Below are 14,787 nucleotides of genomic sequence, written 5' to 3' on the forward strand. Positions count from 1 at the left end.
TAAAAAAAAAAGAAGTCCTTCCAAGTCAGACTTTAGCAGAGAAAGCCAAAAAACATGGAGGGGGAAAAGAATCAACAGAAAAGGCAAAATCACACTCAAAGAATCTGAAAGGAACAATTTTTACTAGCATATAATAATAAGCTTAAGTGTTCTAAAGAATCCAGACTAGCCTATCCTGACTAGAAATCAGAGACCTGAGTTTTATATATATACTCACAGACTATAGGCAAATTACCTGGCTGCTCCAAGCCTGTTTCTTGAACTAAAATTAGTTCAAGATATTCATTCTGCCTGTCTCATATGATTGCTATGAAGAAAAGCTGATTTATAAATATGCCATGTAAACTCTAAAATTAAATAGACATTCCCATTACTAAACTACAATTTTAAACAATTTCCTCAGTTCTAAAAATGACTTACTATCCCACCTAGTTTCTGCTAAGGAAAACAGTAAGATCAACCAAGTAATTGTTGAAAATGTATCATTACCCAAAAAACTGTTGACAAAACCTTTCTGAAACTTTTTTTTTTTTTTTTTTGTCAGCCATGGCTTGAACTCTAGTCTAGGTCCCTACAGGTGAATGCTCTACCACTTCAGCCACAGCACCACAGACTTTCCTGCCCTGGCTGGCTTTGAACCACAATCCTCAGATCTCAGCCTCCTGAGTAGCTAGGATTACAGGCATGAGCCATTGGTGCCCAGCCCTTTTGAAACTTTTAATCACTGAACAAGTAGTTGACATTATTATCAAGCAGTCAGTATATTTCAGATACTATGCAAAAAAGAGTTTTTAATTTAATCTTCACAATAACTATTTTAAATAGCCAGTGAATATGGCTCAGAAATATCAGAAAACATTCCCCCAAAAAATCATAAAACTAAAGGATAGAAATGCCAAATTGAATCTCAAGTAGACTGACTGCACAGTCTAAGTCCACCCCAACAACACATACCACCTCTACTCCCTCAGCAGAGACCAAGTACCCGCAATACTGCGTAGCACTTCTGAGGTGTGAATGGGCCCAGCCCCACCAGAATGATAATGCTATCTATATATGTAGTAAAAACCACAAATCATTTTCAGTTCTAGGCTCTGAGACTTTGACAAACAGGAGTTGGTTTTGTTGTTGTTGTTGGCGGGGGAGGTTGGTAATTTTCCTCCTTATAAATAAATAGAGTATGGGAAACAGAAGTAGGAAAAGTGTAACATAAGAGGGAAATAAGTCATTGGCTCTGTAAAAGCTTTACTAAGATCACCTTCTTCCCAGCTAAACATAAACTTAAAGATAAACTCCCCATCTTCTACCTGTTGACTGCAACACCCAAAGGCTGAGTCTGTGGATTCTGGTCTTCTCGATGATGAATTTATTGACTGTCTACTGATACAAGGCAATGTAAAAGTACACATCATGAAATCAGGCTACTTCCTCTACCTGCTAAGTTTCTATAAAGAAAAATACCAGTGCTAAACCCAGCACAAACACATCTGGCCCATGCTACAGGAAAAAGAAAAACCCTGTCATTCTTAATAAATTCAGCAAAATTGCTAAACAAAAATTATAAAGAAACTTTTTTGTGGCTCTAGGTAGTTTTAGGTATATAGAAAAATATAAAAGGATTTAAGGGGTTGGGTGGTAGAGTGCTTGCCTCACATGCTTAAGGCCCTGGGTTCGATTCCTCAGCACCACATAAGCAGAAAAAAATGGAAGTGGTACTGTAGCTCAAGTGAGCGCTCACCTTGAGCTGAAGAGCTGAGGAACAGCACCCAGGCCCAGAGTTCAGGCCCCACGACCAACAGAAAAAAAAAAAGGATTTAAGTAAATATCCAAAAAATAAACAATGTATATAAAGCGAGAAAACATAAATCACTAATGCGAAAAGATAATTTATATTATTACTGCATTCTGCACTAAGTGATTAAATAAACATTACATTGATTACCAATGCAATGTGTATAGGCATGTAAATAATTCTTTTTCTTTTTTTGGTACCTGTGTGACTTGAACTCAGGACCAGTACATTGTCCCTGAGCTTTTGTGCTCAAGACTAATTAATGCTCTTACTATTTGAGCCACAGCTCCACTTCCAGCTTTTTAGTGATTAGAGATAAAGAGTCTCAAAGACTTTACCTACCCAAGATGTTTTTGAAGCATGATCCTTGATCTCAGCCTCCTAAGAAGCTAGGATTATAGGCATGAGCCACTGGTACCTAGCTACCTAAGTAATGTTTAATTAAGTGATAAAGAATGTTTATGTGACCCTTACTTTGTCTCCATCTGCTGGAAAATAACAGCACTTTCCTAAGAGCAATACAAATTGTATGACTACTAGAAAAGGAACACTTTCTGAAGATATGAAATTACATCTTTAATGTTTCCACATTATTTATCTGCAATTTCACACAATAATTTTTACATTTTCCTACTTAATATAACAAATGAAAGGCATTAAGATATTCTCATAGAATCATACTTTACATTAACTCATTTAACATAAAAATCTATAAATGAAAACATTACAGAGTAAAAAAATAATCCGTTTGATCCCAAATACATAATAAAACAAACTTCTTAAACAGTAATGACTTAATCAAGGCTTCAAAAGATTCTAAGTATTTTATCCATGTTTTGTTGCAAAATCAGGCTATTCCCTTCACCAAGTTATAAGAAGTCAAGAAATGTCTACGAGTCTACAACCACAACATGTGGATACTGCCAGGGGCCAGTGGCTCATGCCTGTAATCCTAGCTACTCAGGAGGCTGAGATCTGAGGATCACAGTTCAAAGCCAGCCCAGGAAGGAAAGTCCCTGAGATTCTTATCTCCAATAAACCACTCAGAAAACTGGAAGTGGCGCAGTGGCTCAAAAGGCAGAGCATTCGCTTTGAGCTGAAGAGTGCAGGGACAATGCCCAAGCCCAGATTTCAAGCCCCACAACTGACAAAAAAAAAAAAATCATGGATACCTTTAGTAACTGATGACACACCACAGTCCTCCGATGGAAGACCTGTCCCGCCATCCTTCCAATATGGATTCAACTCTCTTTCTAGCAGTTTGGACTAAGGAAAACAAAAACCAAAAACATTTTCAAAGGCTAGAAAGTAAAAATAAATCCTCCACAACAAAGTACTGGTAAATAATAAATCTGAGGCCCAGTTAGCAAAGTTAGTTACAATCCTAAACAAACCATTCAAAAGACACAGTGTTTTATAATTTGCAGGTAATAATGTCTAACTTCACATCCACTCAATGTTTGTATGGAGTATGTCCTATGTCTCAGAAAGGTATTAGGTGTCAATGAAACTGGCTTAGACCTAACTAGCTTACAATACAGTGAGGAACACAGACCAAAAATAACTGATACATGCTTTAAAGATAGAAATACCAAATATGAAAGTCACATAAAGAATTCACACTTGTCTCACACTGAAGGGCCAAAGACGCCCTAGAGAAAGTAATATCTGGTAGTCTCAGACAGATGAACAGAAATTAGTTTCTATTGAGGATGTGGGAAGGGGTAGAGAACATACAAATGTTCCAATATGTTCATTAAATCTTATAGAAAGAAAATACAATGATTTCAAGGAAATTAACTTTACTTTGGCTAGAAGTTAGGAGTGTATACAATAGAGACAATGAGATTAGGTTGGAGAATAATCATAGCCTAAGCCACATTACCTACTGCATGGTGTTTGTACTGGGGGCAATGATAGCTCATAGAATGCATTACACAAAGTGTGAACTGGTCTCACTATGGAATACATAGAAGAGAAAAACTGGACTAGAGATAGAAGTACAGTCAGAAGATGGTAGCAGATCTCTTGATCTGAGAATCAGGGCTTGGAGCCAGACCAGATTGACAAATCTAAAAGATTCTTACTTCCAATTAATCAGCAAAAAGCTGGAAGTGGAGGAGTGGCTGAAGTAACAGAGCTCCAGCTGTGAGCAAAAAAGCTGAGCAAAAGTTCTCAAGGCCCTGAGTTCAAGCCCTAGTGACAGCACCAAAAGAAAGAAAGAAAAAAAAAAAGAGCAAAGAAAATCCTAACTACTTAGAAGGTAATGACAAAAGAATCACAGTTCAAGGTTAGCCCAGGCAAAAAAGTGAGACCTTATCTCAAATAATAAGGCAGGCATGCCATCTCATGCTTGTAATACTAGGAATAGGAGAGGTGTAGGGAGTAGGATTATGGTCTGTGGCCAAGATCATATCTGAACCAAAATGGGTTGGAAGTGTAGCTCAGGTGATAGAGCACTTGCCAAGCATCCACTAAAACTGCACTTCTACACTCCAGGATTGGGTGATGCGCTAGAGAAGCTGCAAGCTTCAGAACCTCCTTACTAGCTAGGTTTTTACTTTTGCCTCCTTTAAAAAAAAAAAAATTGGCTTATTTTGTTTTACCTCTAAAGATTTCCAGTGTTTTCTTACCAACGAAGTGAAAACAATCTAATATAAAATATACATGCTTATTTTACATTTAGAACTTGTAGATGTCTTAAAATAGGAGTCTTTTATAGTACCTATTTTAATGTGTTTCATTGAAAAGGAAATCAGGGGTTCGGTTTTAATTTAATGATGGTAACATCCACTCAATATTCACTCAGCTACACATGCCCTAGATTTATAAATCTAATAGACCTTAAACTCGTTTCCTATAGGAAACTGAGATTAAAAGATTTATGTTATAGTCACATTAATTAAATGTCATGAAAGATAAAATATTTTACAAATAAAACTATTTTTATAACTGTCTTCACAGTTTATTAAAGGCAAATTTAGAAAATTAAGCATTTCAAAAACTCTCTTACCCGTTCCAGTGCTTCAGTTTTCTCTTGCTCTATTTTTCTAATGGTTTCCTTTTCAGCTTTTAGTGATGCTGCTGACACAGTTTTAACAGACATAAAATCAACAGTCATCCACTCATCCCTCTGTTTAAAAGAAAAAGAGGCCATTTCACTCTGAACTGAATAGAATTTACTAAGAGCAGGGACTTTGAAGGCACTTGAGCAGGATTAAATCCTTACGCCTTCAAGCAGGTTTCATATTCCCTCTACATCTTAAGTTTGCCCCTTATAGAAGGGGACACAATACTACTTTTCAGGGCTTAGGGGTAGAGAAGATAACAGGAATAAGGCACCCAGCACCAGGCCTGACACACCACAATCAAACATTAGTCCCCATCTTTCTTCTTAGGCACGTAAACTATAATTCAAACTTTGTTGAACTACTCAACTGGAAGTATCCGCAACAAATTTTAACATGTGGTGAAAGGGCAGAAATATTTCTGCACACATGGAAGGGTCAGACAGAGGGAAAAGTGCAAGGCTACACACCATGAGGGGCAAGTGCCACCTCTACCAACAAGCAAAAGCTGGAGGCTTTAAGGGTGCAGTTCAGATGTCTCACATCTCATGGCAGATGTTCAGCAAATAGCTTCATTACCAAAATTATTCAGATACCACAAATTGCTTCTGAGACTAATTTTTCTCCTCAAGAAATTATAATCCTGTTCCATCTTAACACTCACCTATTTCTAGAAGCTGATACGTCTTTCACTCACCTGAATAACTTGGCCATCATCTTCTTTTTCTGACTTTTCACCCTTCACTTTCCAGGCCTTTTCTTTGCCAGGAGGCTGGGAGGGAACAGCCTCAACCCACTCATCTTCAGAGCTCTAAGAATATTTAACACATAAGGGAAATTCACAAGCCTTCCTATGCTCTTAAGATGGCTCACCGATAAAACTCTTCCACTGGAGTTTCCCTTTTTCTTTCCCCTTCTTTTCATAATATTGACAATCCCCAGCTTTTCTGTCAACTTTCTAACTACTTGAGAACAAGCACCATTCGTTACTGCCTATCTGGCTCTTCACTGTGGGTGTTCATCTTCCTTCCCGGTTCCTCTAGGCATGTCACCCATGCTAATGGCTCCACCAACACTGCTACCTAAATCACATCCCCACCCACTCTCCAGATCTACATTGCTAACATTTCCTGGACATCTCCATGTAAATGTCTTCCAATTTTCATATCATATCTAGTACATTTTCTTAAATATCTGCTTTGGTTAGTTTTAGTGTACTTACTGATGAGCTATCAGTTGACTCGTTTTTTTCATATTTCTGTTTCTTGCTCTTTTTTTTCTTTTCTTTCTTTAATTTTTTTGAATGCTTGTCTTTTTTCTTCTTTTTCTTCACAGAATGTTCCTGTAAGCAATTACATGTTAAACTAAGAAAGAAAATTATTTCAAAATGAACCATTTTAAAGGGGAAAAAAATCCATACTCAAAGAGTCTTTAAATCTTTCAGGAAGAGAAATCAAATCATGACTAAATACATGAAACCTTCCCAGAAACCTTAAAATGTTCTGTAAGATAGAAACTACTGATGATATAGCTCATAAAAATTACAAAAGTGTTTATATGTGACACAAAAACATATGACAGGTTATTTTAAATAAACACACATCTATATACAAATATATAAACATGTATATATAAACATACACACAAACAATACATATAACATATCTATGACCTCCTCAGAGATCTGTATGAAATCATTAGGTCATAAAATATATACTAAAACAGCATGAATTAAAAGCAGGAGGAAGAGGGAAACAGAAGAGGGAAGGAAAAGCACAGAGCAGCAGGAGAAGAGGGAGGGAAAGATGCCAACCGAAGTATATGGAGCTCAATCAGGCTGAAGGAAAAAACTGCACAGCCTGGTAACCACAGTTAATAGTAACACTTTGGATATTCCAAAATTACAAAACACTTTTGTGATTTTTTTTTAATGTTCTCACTATAAAAAAAAAAGTAGTGATGTGAAAGACAAGTTACTAAGTTTTTCTAATTTATACTTAAAACAAAATACTATACTGTACTCCATTAATATATACGGTTACTGTCCATTTTTTTAATTTAAAAGAGAAAATGAGGCTTAAATCCCCTTCCTCTAAGGAAAAAAAAAAGAACCTAACAGGATATAAAGCTTAAAATGTACATTTTTAGGTCCACAAGCTTCCTACAAATATACTAGAAACTTGAAGCTAAATCTTCCATGAGCCAAAACAAATAACAAAATCTTTTAATGCCACGACATCCAAAATATTACAATACTTTTGCCAGAGACAAAACTATTCAATAGTGCCAACTATGTAATATTCATTCTGTAACTTATGAAAACAGTAAAAAAAAAACTGCTCTCTCAATATTAATTTGATTAGTATGGAAAGAGATAGGTATCCTTCCTCCAATAAATTTAGCAATACCTCTGAGAATTGTTCAATTCGCTCATTCACATCAGGTAGCATCCATGTATCCTCACCCCGAAGCCGCTTAAGTTCTTTACGCTTTTCTTCTTTTTCAAAATTGGCTTTGGCCTACAACAACATGAAAAAACCAATTGGCAAATGATGCAACTGCTTTTCAAAAAAAAAAAGAACTAATACCACTTTCATATAGAGGTACCTGCTCATGAGTGAATGAATGGTCTAGTGTAGAAATGACTTTAAAAATATTCTTTGGGCATTACCGATCTTCAGTACATTAAACCACCTCTATCTAATTCTATCATCGATAGAATTCTGGGCCATCCCCTCTCCATCTCAAATCTGGCTTGAGTCCTTTTTCCTTCCACTTGCTGCTACTCCCTTAGACTTCCATTAACAATCAGGAGTGTGACCCTCATACCTTCGACAAGGAGACTGACCTTCATAACTTCAACAGGCAATGCCTATACCCCTAACACTTAACCCAAAAAAAACAAATGCCTTAGAAAAAAAATCATCTTTCTAAATGGAAATAATCACATTGCTAATTTCTATTCACTCTTCCACAATAGTGAAGTAAAACCAGTTTTTTCCAGGAAGCTATTTCTGCTCTCTCATTTCTCCTCCCAAACTCCAAAGCTGGATTCAGTCCTTCTCAACTCCTATGCATAGATCAACTATAAAATGTATCACAGAGTATAAAGCCCACTTCCTCTAAAAACTGCCAGAAATATCACAGAGACAAGAATGGGGAGCATGTATTACACATACTCTAAACTGAAGGAATGGTATCAACTATTCACCTGTCCAAGAACAACTGCTCCCTTTTGGTCGTAGACACTATTCAGCTTTCTGTCTCCTCTACTTTTTCTCCACTGACTGCTTTTTATACAGAAACATTTAAATTCGTTTAAAACCTACCTGAAAACAAAACAAAAATTTACACTCTACTCTTTGTGGCTCAACAGTTATCACGGTACCCTTTCATTGTCACACTTCTCTTATTTTTTCCCCCGATTCTGGGAATCGGAAGCCAGGACCCTCACACGTGCTAAGCTACACCCCAACGCTTTCCCTATCACAGTTCTTACATCTTGAACAGCTAGCCTGTCAGGTAATTCAATGGTTCACTCCCCTCCTAGTTTTAGGCTACCTCTCTGCATCTCGCCTTTTTTTTTTTTTTTTTTGGTCAGAAGTGGGGCTTGAACTCAGGCCCTGGGAGCTGTCCCTGAGTTTTTGTTCTCAAGGTTAACACTCTACCACCTTGTGCCACAGCTCTACTTCGGGGTTTGGTTTGTTTGTTGGAGGTGGTTAATGGCAGGTAAGAGCCTCAGGAACTTTCCTGCCCGGGCTGGCTTCCAGCCGCAATCCTCAGATCTCAGCCTCCGGAGCAGCTAGGATGACAGGCGAGAGCCACCAACCAGCCGGCTGCATCTCACAATTCACAGACTACTTGGCCTTCGGGGCGGGGCCCCATTTTTACACTTCAGGTGTTGGGTCTGGGGTCGGGTCAGGTGTCGGGTCAGGGGTCGGGTCTGGGGTCGGGTCAGGGGTCGGGTCAGGGGTCGGGTCTGGGGTCGGGTCTGGGGTCGGGTCTGGTATTGGGTCTGGGGTCGGGTCTGGGGTCGGGTCAGGGGTCGGGTCAGGTGTGGGTCAGGGGTCCGGTCAGGTGTCGGGTCAGGGGTCCGGTCTGGGGTCGGGTCTGGTATTGGGTCTGGGGTCGGGTCTGGGGTCGGGTCAGGGGTCGGGTCAGGGGTCGGGTCTGGGGTCCGGTCTGGGGTCGGGTCTGGGGTCGGGTCTGGGGTCGGGTCAGGGGTCGGGTCTGGGGTCGGGTCTGGGGTCGGGTCTGGTATTGGGTCTGGGGTCGGGTCTGGGGTCGGGTCAGGGGTCGGGTCTGGGGTCGGGTCTGGTATTGGGTCAGGTGTCGGGTCAGGGGTCCGGTCAGGGGTCGGGTCTGGGGTCGGGTCTGGGGTCGGGTCAGGGGTCGGGTCAGGTGTCGGGTCAGGGGTCCGGTCTGGGGTCGGGTCTGGTATTGGGTCTGGGGTCGGGTCTGGGGTCGGGTCAGGGGTCGGATCAGGGGTCGGGTCAGGGGTCGGTTCTGAGGTCGGGTCTGGGGTCGGGTCTGGGGTCGGGTCAGGGGTCGGGTCAGGGGTCCGGTCTGGGGTCGGGTCAGGGGTCGGGTCTGGGGTCGGGTGTAGTTCTGGTCAGGGAAGGCTGGGATGCAAACCTCCCGTGAGTCAGGGGTGAACGAACCCCCCCCCCATTTAAATGACCTTTGTGTTCCTGAAAAGGATGCATCTCACTGCAGACTCACGCGCGGGGCGAGCGGGGGAGCGCGGGGAGCCGGGGCTCGGCGGGCCGCCGTCGGAGGAGACGCCCGGGGCACCCCAGCGCCCCGGGGACCCCTCCACACAACTCCACAGAACTCCAGCAGTTCCAAAAACGCGGAGTACCTGACGCAACACCTCGGCCCTGGCGCTCCGGAGCTGCTCCTTACGCTCTTCGATGCTCTGGGAGCTTTCAAATCTCACACCGGGGGCCGCCATCGTTGCTGTCGCCGTAAAGCGAGGAGGCCGTCCATCAGGCATGCCCGCTTTACGACCCCGGTCGTAATATTTAGTAAACAAACCGGGACTTCCGACTCCTGGCGAGGAAGGGGCGTGGCTCTGACGACAGAGCGTGCGCAGCTGGGAGTCTCTCCTCGCGCTTCCGGCGGTCGGCCCAACCCGGAGTCTTCCTTGGGGAGCCGTGCCCCGTGGGTCTGGGGCTGCGCTCGCTCGCGCGTGCGCGCGGCGCCCACCCGCAGGCTGGCCCGGGGTTTAAGGCCAACGCCTGTGACCCTAGCCCCTCCATATCTATGTCTGATAACGTTTAACTGTCCCAAGCCGGGCAACCGGGGGCCCACGCCTGTAATCCTAGCAACTCGGGAGACCTGAGGCTGAGCTCTGAGGATCGCGGTTCGAAGCCAGCCCGCGCAGGAACGTCCGCGAGGCTCCATCTCCCATGAACCGCCAGAAAAGCGGAAGGGGTGTTGTGTGGCCCTGAGCCAAAGAGCTCGGAGGCCGCGCCAGGCCCCGAGTTCAAACCCCACAACCGACCGAAAAGCTCGGTCCGGTGTACATGAAATGAGACGAGTTCTACGGGGGATACCCGGGCTCATCCCAGCATCTCAGGCCGGCCTGCCCCCGGACGTTTGCTGGTCCCCTCCGTCCACCACCCACTCGCTTACAATGTCCTAGGTAACGTTCCTTTCGCCTTTGTTGTTTCTGTGGGCTCTGTTGGGGTGTTTTTTTTCAGGTCCTGGGGCTTTTTATGGAGGAGAAATTTGAATATTAATGAAGCTCAGGGTTTTTTTTTTTCATGAATGGTCTTCATATGATACCCTAAATTAACCTGATGTGGTTTGTATCCGTGGCCTCATCGGTCACCGGCGAGTTCTTTCACAGTACTACGATAGGTTGATGATAGTAAGAACATCCCTTCTCCAGATGCAGCAACCCTGTGAGAATCCTGCTTCTTTGAAGAACAAGTCTACTCCTCAGCCCTTCCTGGAAATCATCCATTGAGTCTGGTGCTTTGCAAGCCTGTGTGCAAGAGGAGTTTTTGTCACTCTGAGGAAGGATGCTCTAGTTGTGAGATTATCTCTCTCCAAGAATCAAGAGGACTACCTGCTTTGTGTTCTTACCAGCCTTAATAAACGTTCTTGGCATTAAGAGACTGAGCATCCTCTCTGCTTCAATTAGCCAAAGAGGTGGGGAAAAGGATAGGACAAGCTATTTCTCTTTTCCTTCAAGCTAATTTAGAGCTATCTGAAATATATAGCTGGTAAATACCTAGGTAAAAATTTGCAAGAAACCATATACTTCATACTTCGTCCTCTAAATTCTGTCTTTTAAACTCTAGTGTAGGTTACAGCCAAAAAGAAGTGATGCAGGCTCTTGGATATTGTCTGATTTGATTCACTTTATTAGAGAGGCTGCACACTGAACAGCTGGTGCATCTCCAGCTCACCCCAAAAGGCACAGTTGATTGGAAAAGCTGTTGTTGCACCTGCTCACACAATACCAAAGGCATCTAAAAAAGCATGCAATAAGGAACATAGAACTCCTCTATGACCCAGCAATCCCACTTTTGGGCATTTACCCAAATGCTTACAAACAAGACCACACTAAAGCTACCAGCACAACTATGTTTATTGCAGCATTATTTACCATAGCTAAGATATGGAACCAACCCAGATGCCCCTCAGTAGATGAATGGATCAAGAAAATGTGGTATATATACACAATGGAATTCTATGCCTCCATCAGAAAGAATGACATTGCCCCATTTGTTAGGAAGTGGAAAAACTTGGAAAAAATTATATTAAGTGAAGTAAGCCAGGCCCAAAGAAACATAGGTCCCATGGTTTCCCTTATATGCAATATCTAGTATATGTATGAGTCAAGCGGAAAAGGTCAGATAATGTGATGTCAGGAAAATGAACCCTTAGATATGTATTTTAATGTTTTTTTCTTTCATACATGTGTTTCTAACACATTTATAAGATTATCTCTTTGTTGCTTTGTATGTCCCTCCCCCACAGTATAACCCCTGCTTTCACTATATTTGATGTCAGTATAACTTGTGGAGGAGATGGGGAAAAACCAGTTGTTTAAGGATACAGGTAGACCTGTTGCAACAATGAGAAGTACAAGATGTCATGCCCAAAACGAGCTTTACAATGTCGGTGGCGGGGGGAAGAGGGGGGAAGGATTGGGATTGGGATTGGGGGGGAGGGGGGAGGCTGGGAAGGGATGTGAAGGGTAAGGAGGAGGCTGCAATGCTTGGTAAGAAATGTACGCATTATCCTGCCCATGCAATTGTAACCCCTCTGTACAGTATGTTCACAAATAAAATTAAATTAAAAAAAAAAAGGAAGGGAGCCTCGGTCTGCAGACGCCACCCCGTAATGGAGAGCTGACGTTTCCTCCCTTCATGTTACTATTGCACCAATAAAGGCTGTCCATGCAAAAAAAAAAAAAAAAGCATGCCATAAAATACCATCCATATGCTGTTTTTTGTTTTCTGTTGGTCATGGAGCTTGAACTTCGGGCTTAGGCTCTGTCCCGGAGCTTTTGTGCTCATGGCTAGTGCTGTACCACTTCGAGCCATAGCACCACTTCCAGTTAACTGGAAGAGGTTAACTGGGGATAAGAGTCTTAGGGACTTTCCTGCCCAAGCTGGCTTTGAACCTCAATCCTCAAATGTCATCATCCTGAATAACTAGGATTACATGCTTAAGCCACTGGCACCAGCTTACATTTAATTTTAAGTGTAATATTTTTTATGTTTTTTTCTGCAATAGTGGGGTTTGAATTCAGGGCCTCCCACTTGCTAGGTAAAAGCTCTTATTGCATAAAGCATGTTCTCCCCCCCCAACTGTTTTGGAGGGGTTTTAATTTTTATTTTAGGGGTCTCCCACTTTTGCCTGAGCTAACCTTAGATAAGATCCTCCTAACTCCACCCCCTGAGTAGCTAAGATTACAAGTGTGGATTAAGATTACAAACATGCCCCGTATAATCAGTTTTTTAAGGTTAGAAGTGTCACCAGGATGAAAGTTTGCATTGTCTATTGTCTTAGTAGAATTACTTGGAAAATATTCCTTTTCCCTCTGACATTATTAACCGTAAAAGTCTAGCTCCCACCAAATTTAGCCAGCATTTAAACCAAAGTCTAAGCCAGCAATACATTAGAAGTGTTTAATCTTCCAGAAAACGAGGTGACAACTCTTGGCCCCAGCATCTGGTGTTCCTAGCAGTAAATACACATTGCAAAATGGCTTTATTTCACACGCTCACTCACAGAGCCAATCTGGAGGGTGAGTTCTCGGTGTCAGGTTATTCCTTCCCAGAGGCTGGATTCTAGAATTAGAAGCTGTTCCTGACTCTCAGGTGGTGGGAGGAGAATTAGGGATCTTCATTTCCTCTTTTTTGAATGGTTCTTTCAGCCTGTGGTTGATTCTTGTCCCTACTAAACATTGCCCCTCAGCCTTGGATACTAATACCTTCGCTAATCAAAACCTAGTTGTTTACACTTCCTGATGCTGGTGACTTACGCGTGTGGTTTCTCCATTCATGCAGTACTGACTTGATCTCTCATAGAAACACTGGTGTTCCCTGTGGCTTAAAGCCACGTGATGCCCATTGTGGCCATGGTCCGAAACTCCAGCGCTTCGTCAGGTGCTTTTACTGTTCTAAGGTCTAGATAGATTGAGCTCACACTGGCAGATTCACAATCCTCTAAGAAAGCAAAGAAGGAAATGGCAAAGTCTGTACTTCTACTTCCTGCATATAAAAGTTCATGTATTTAAAGTAATAACCAACTTAATTATCTGTAGTAATGGAGAGGATAATGGTATGTACCTACACCGCATTGCCCTGAATCACATAGGTTTTGAAGCATAATGATTTCCCCCATATTTATTTTACCAGTTATGCTGTGCTTATAATTTTATTAAACCAAGTCTCCTTTTCCTTGAGCACTGTGCTTTATAAGTATAGAAGGAGTCATTGCAAGGGCCCATTAAGTTGCAGGAGCCAGTCTTGGATTAGAAATTTAGATTAGATGCTTGCCATACAAAAATTGCATGCATGATTAACCATACTTCCAAGACCAGAGAAAATGCCACCCCAACACAGAAGACCCTAAATGTCATCATAGTCTTTCTGTAAATTCCTATATCAAGCTGTCCCATATACTTTTGTTGTTGTTGTTGTTTTGAACTCGGGGCCTGGGTGCTGTCACTGAACTCTTTTGCTCAAGGCTAGCAGCTCTACCACTTTGAGCCACAGCTCTACTTCTGTCTTTTGGTGGTTAATTGGAGATAAGTTTCACTGAGACTTTCCTGCCCCAGTTAGCTTTGAACCATGATCCTTAGATCTTAGCCTCCTGAATAGCTAGAACTGATTATAGGCATGAGCCATCAGCATCAGATCTTGTTTTTATTTTTTTTTATTTCTTCTATAAAGCTCTCCTTCAACCTTTTGTTTAGAGAATAACAATGTGTTCTAGTGTAAAAAAATTCATTTTTGAGCTATTCCAATTAAATGCTATCTTGCATATTTAGTGCTTTAACTGTGTATGTCTAGGGATGTTTCTTCGGTTATCATGTCTGTTAGTGTTCTACATTCTTCCACATGGATAACTCATGTTTAAGTTTTCTGCTATTATTTGCTTAAATATATTATCTATACTTGTAGTTTATCTCTTTTCCTTAGTCTATCTCTATGCTTCAGAGGTTTTGTTTTTGATACAGTTCCAATAGTCTTCTTTTTTTTTTTTGGGTCCGGTTGTGGGGCCTGAACTCTGGGCCTGGGCGCTGTCCCTCAGCTCTTCAGCTCACGGCTCGCACTCTACCACTTGAGCCACAGCGCCACTTCCGGCTTTTTTTCTTTTTGCTTATGTGGTGCTGAGGAATCGAACCCAGGGCCTCGAGCATGCAAGGCAAATGCTCTACCACTGAGCCACCTTCCCAGC

At 42.0% G+C, this 14,787-nt stretch overlaps 1 protein-coding gene across 1 annotated transcript in view; it reads right to left on the reverse strand.

The window, feature by feature from the left end:
* Window positions 1–9,838, reverse strand: part of Cwf19l2 (CWF19-like 2, cell cycle control (S. pombe)) — a 41,304-nt gene extending 31,466 nt beyond the window's left edge. Inside the window, exons 1-6 of the mRNA XM_013009427.1 lie at window positions 9,722–9,838; window positions 7,269–7,379; window positions 6,083–6,202; window positions 5,558–5,671; window positions 4,806–4,925; window positions 2,965–3,058 (exon numbers count right to left, since the gene is read on the reverse strand). Coding sequence (XP_012864881.1) covers window positions 2,965–3,058; window positions 4,806–4,925; window positions 5,558–5,671; window positions 6,083–6,202; window positions 7,269–7,379; window positions 9,722–9,814 — 652 coding nt within the window. The 5' untranslated portion in view covers window positions 9,815–9,838. The remainder of the gene's footprint in view (window positions 1–2,964; window positions 3,059–4,805; window positions 4,926–5,557; window positions 5,672–6,082; window positions 6,203–7,268; window positions 7,380–9,721) is intronic.
* Between the last annotated feature and the right edge of the window lie 4,949 nt (window positions 9,839–14,787).

This window comes from Dipodomys ordii, unplaced genomic scaffold, assembly GCF_000151885.1.
Source record: "Dipodomys ordii isolate 6190 unplaced genomic scaffold, Dord_2.0 Scaffold10, whole genome shotgun sequence".
In the NCBI taxonomy this organism is placed as follows: Eukaryota; Metazoa; Chordata; class Mammalia; order Rodentia; family Heteromyidae; genus Dipodomys; species Dipodomys ordii.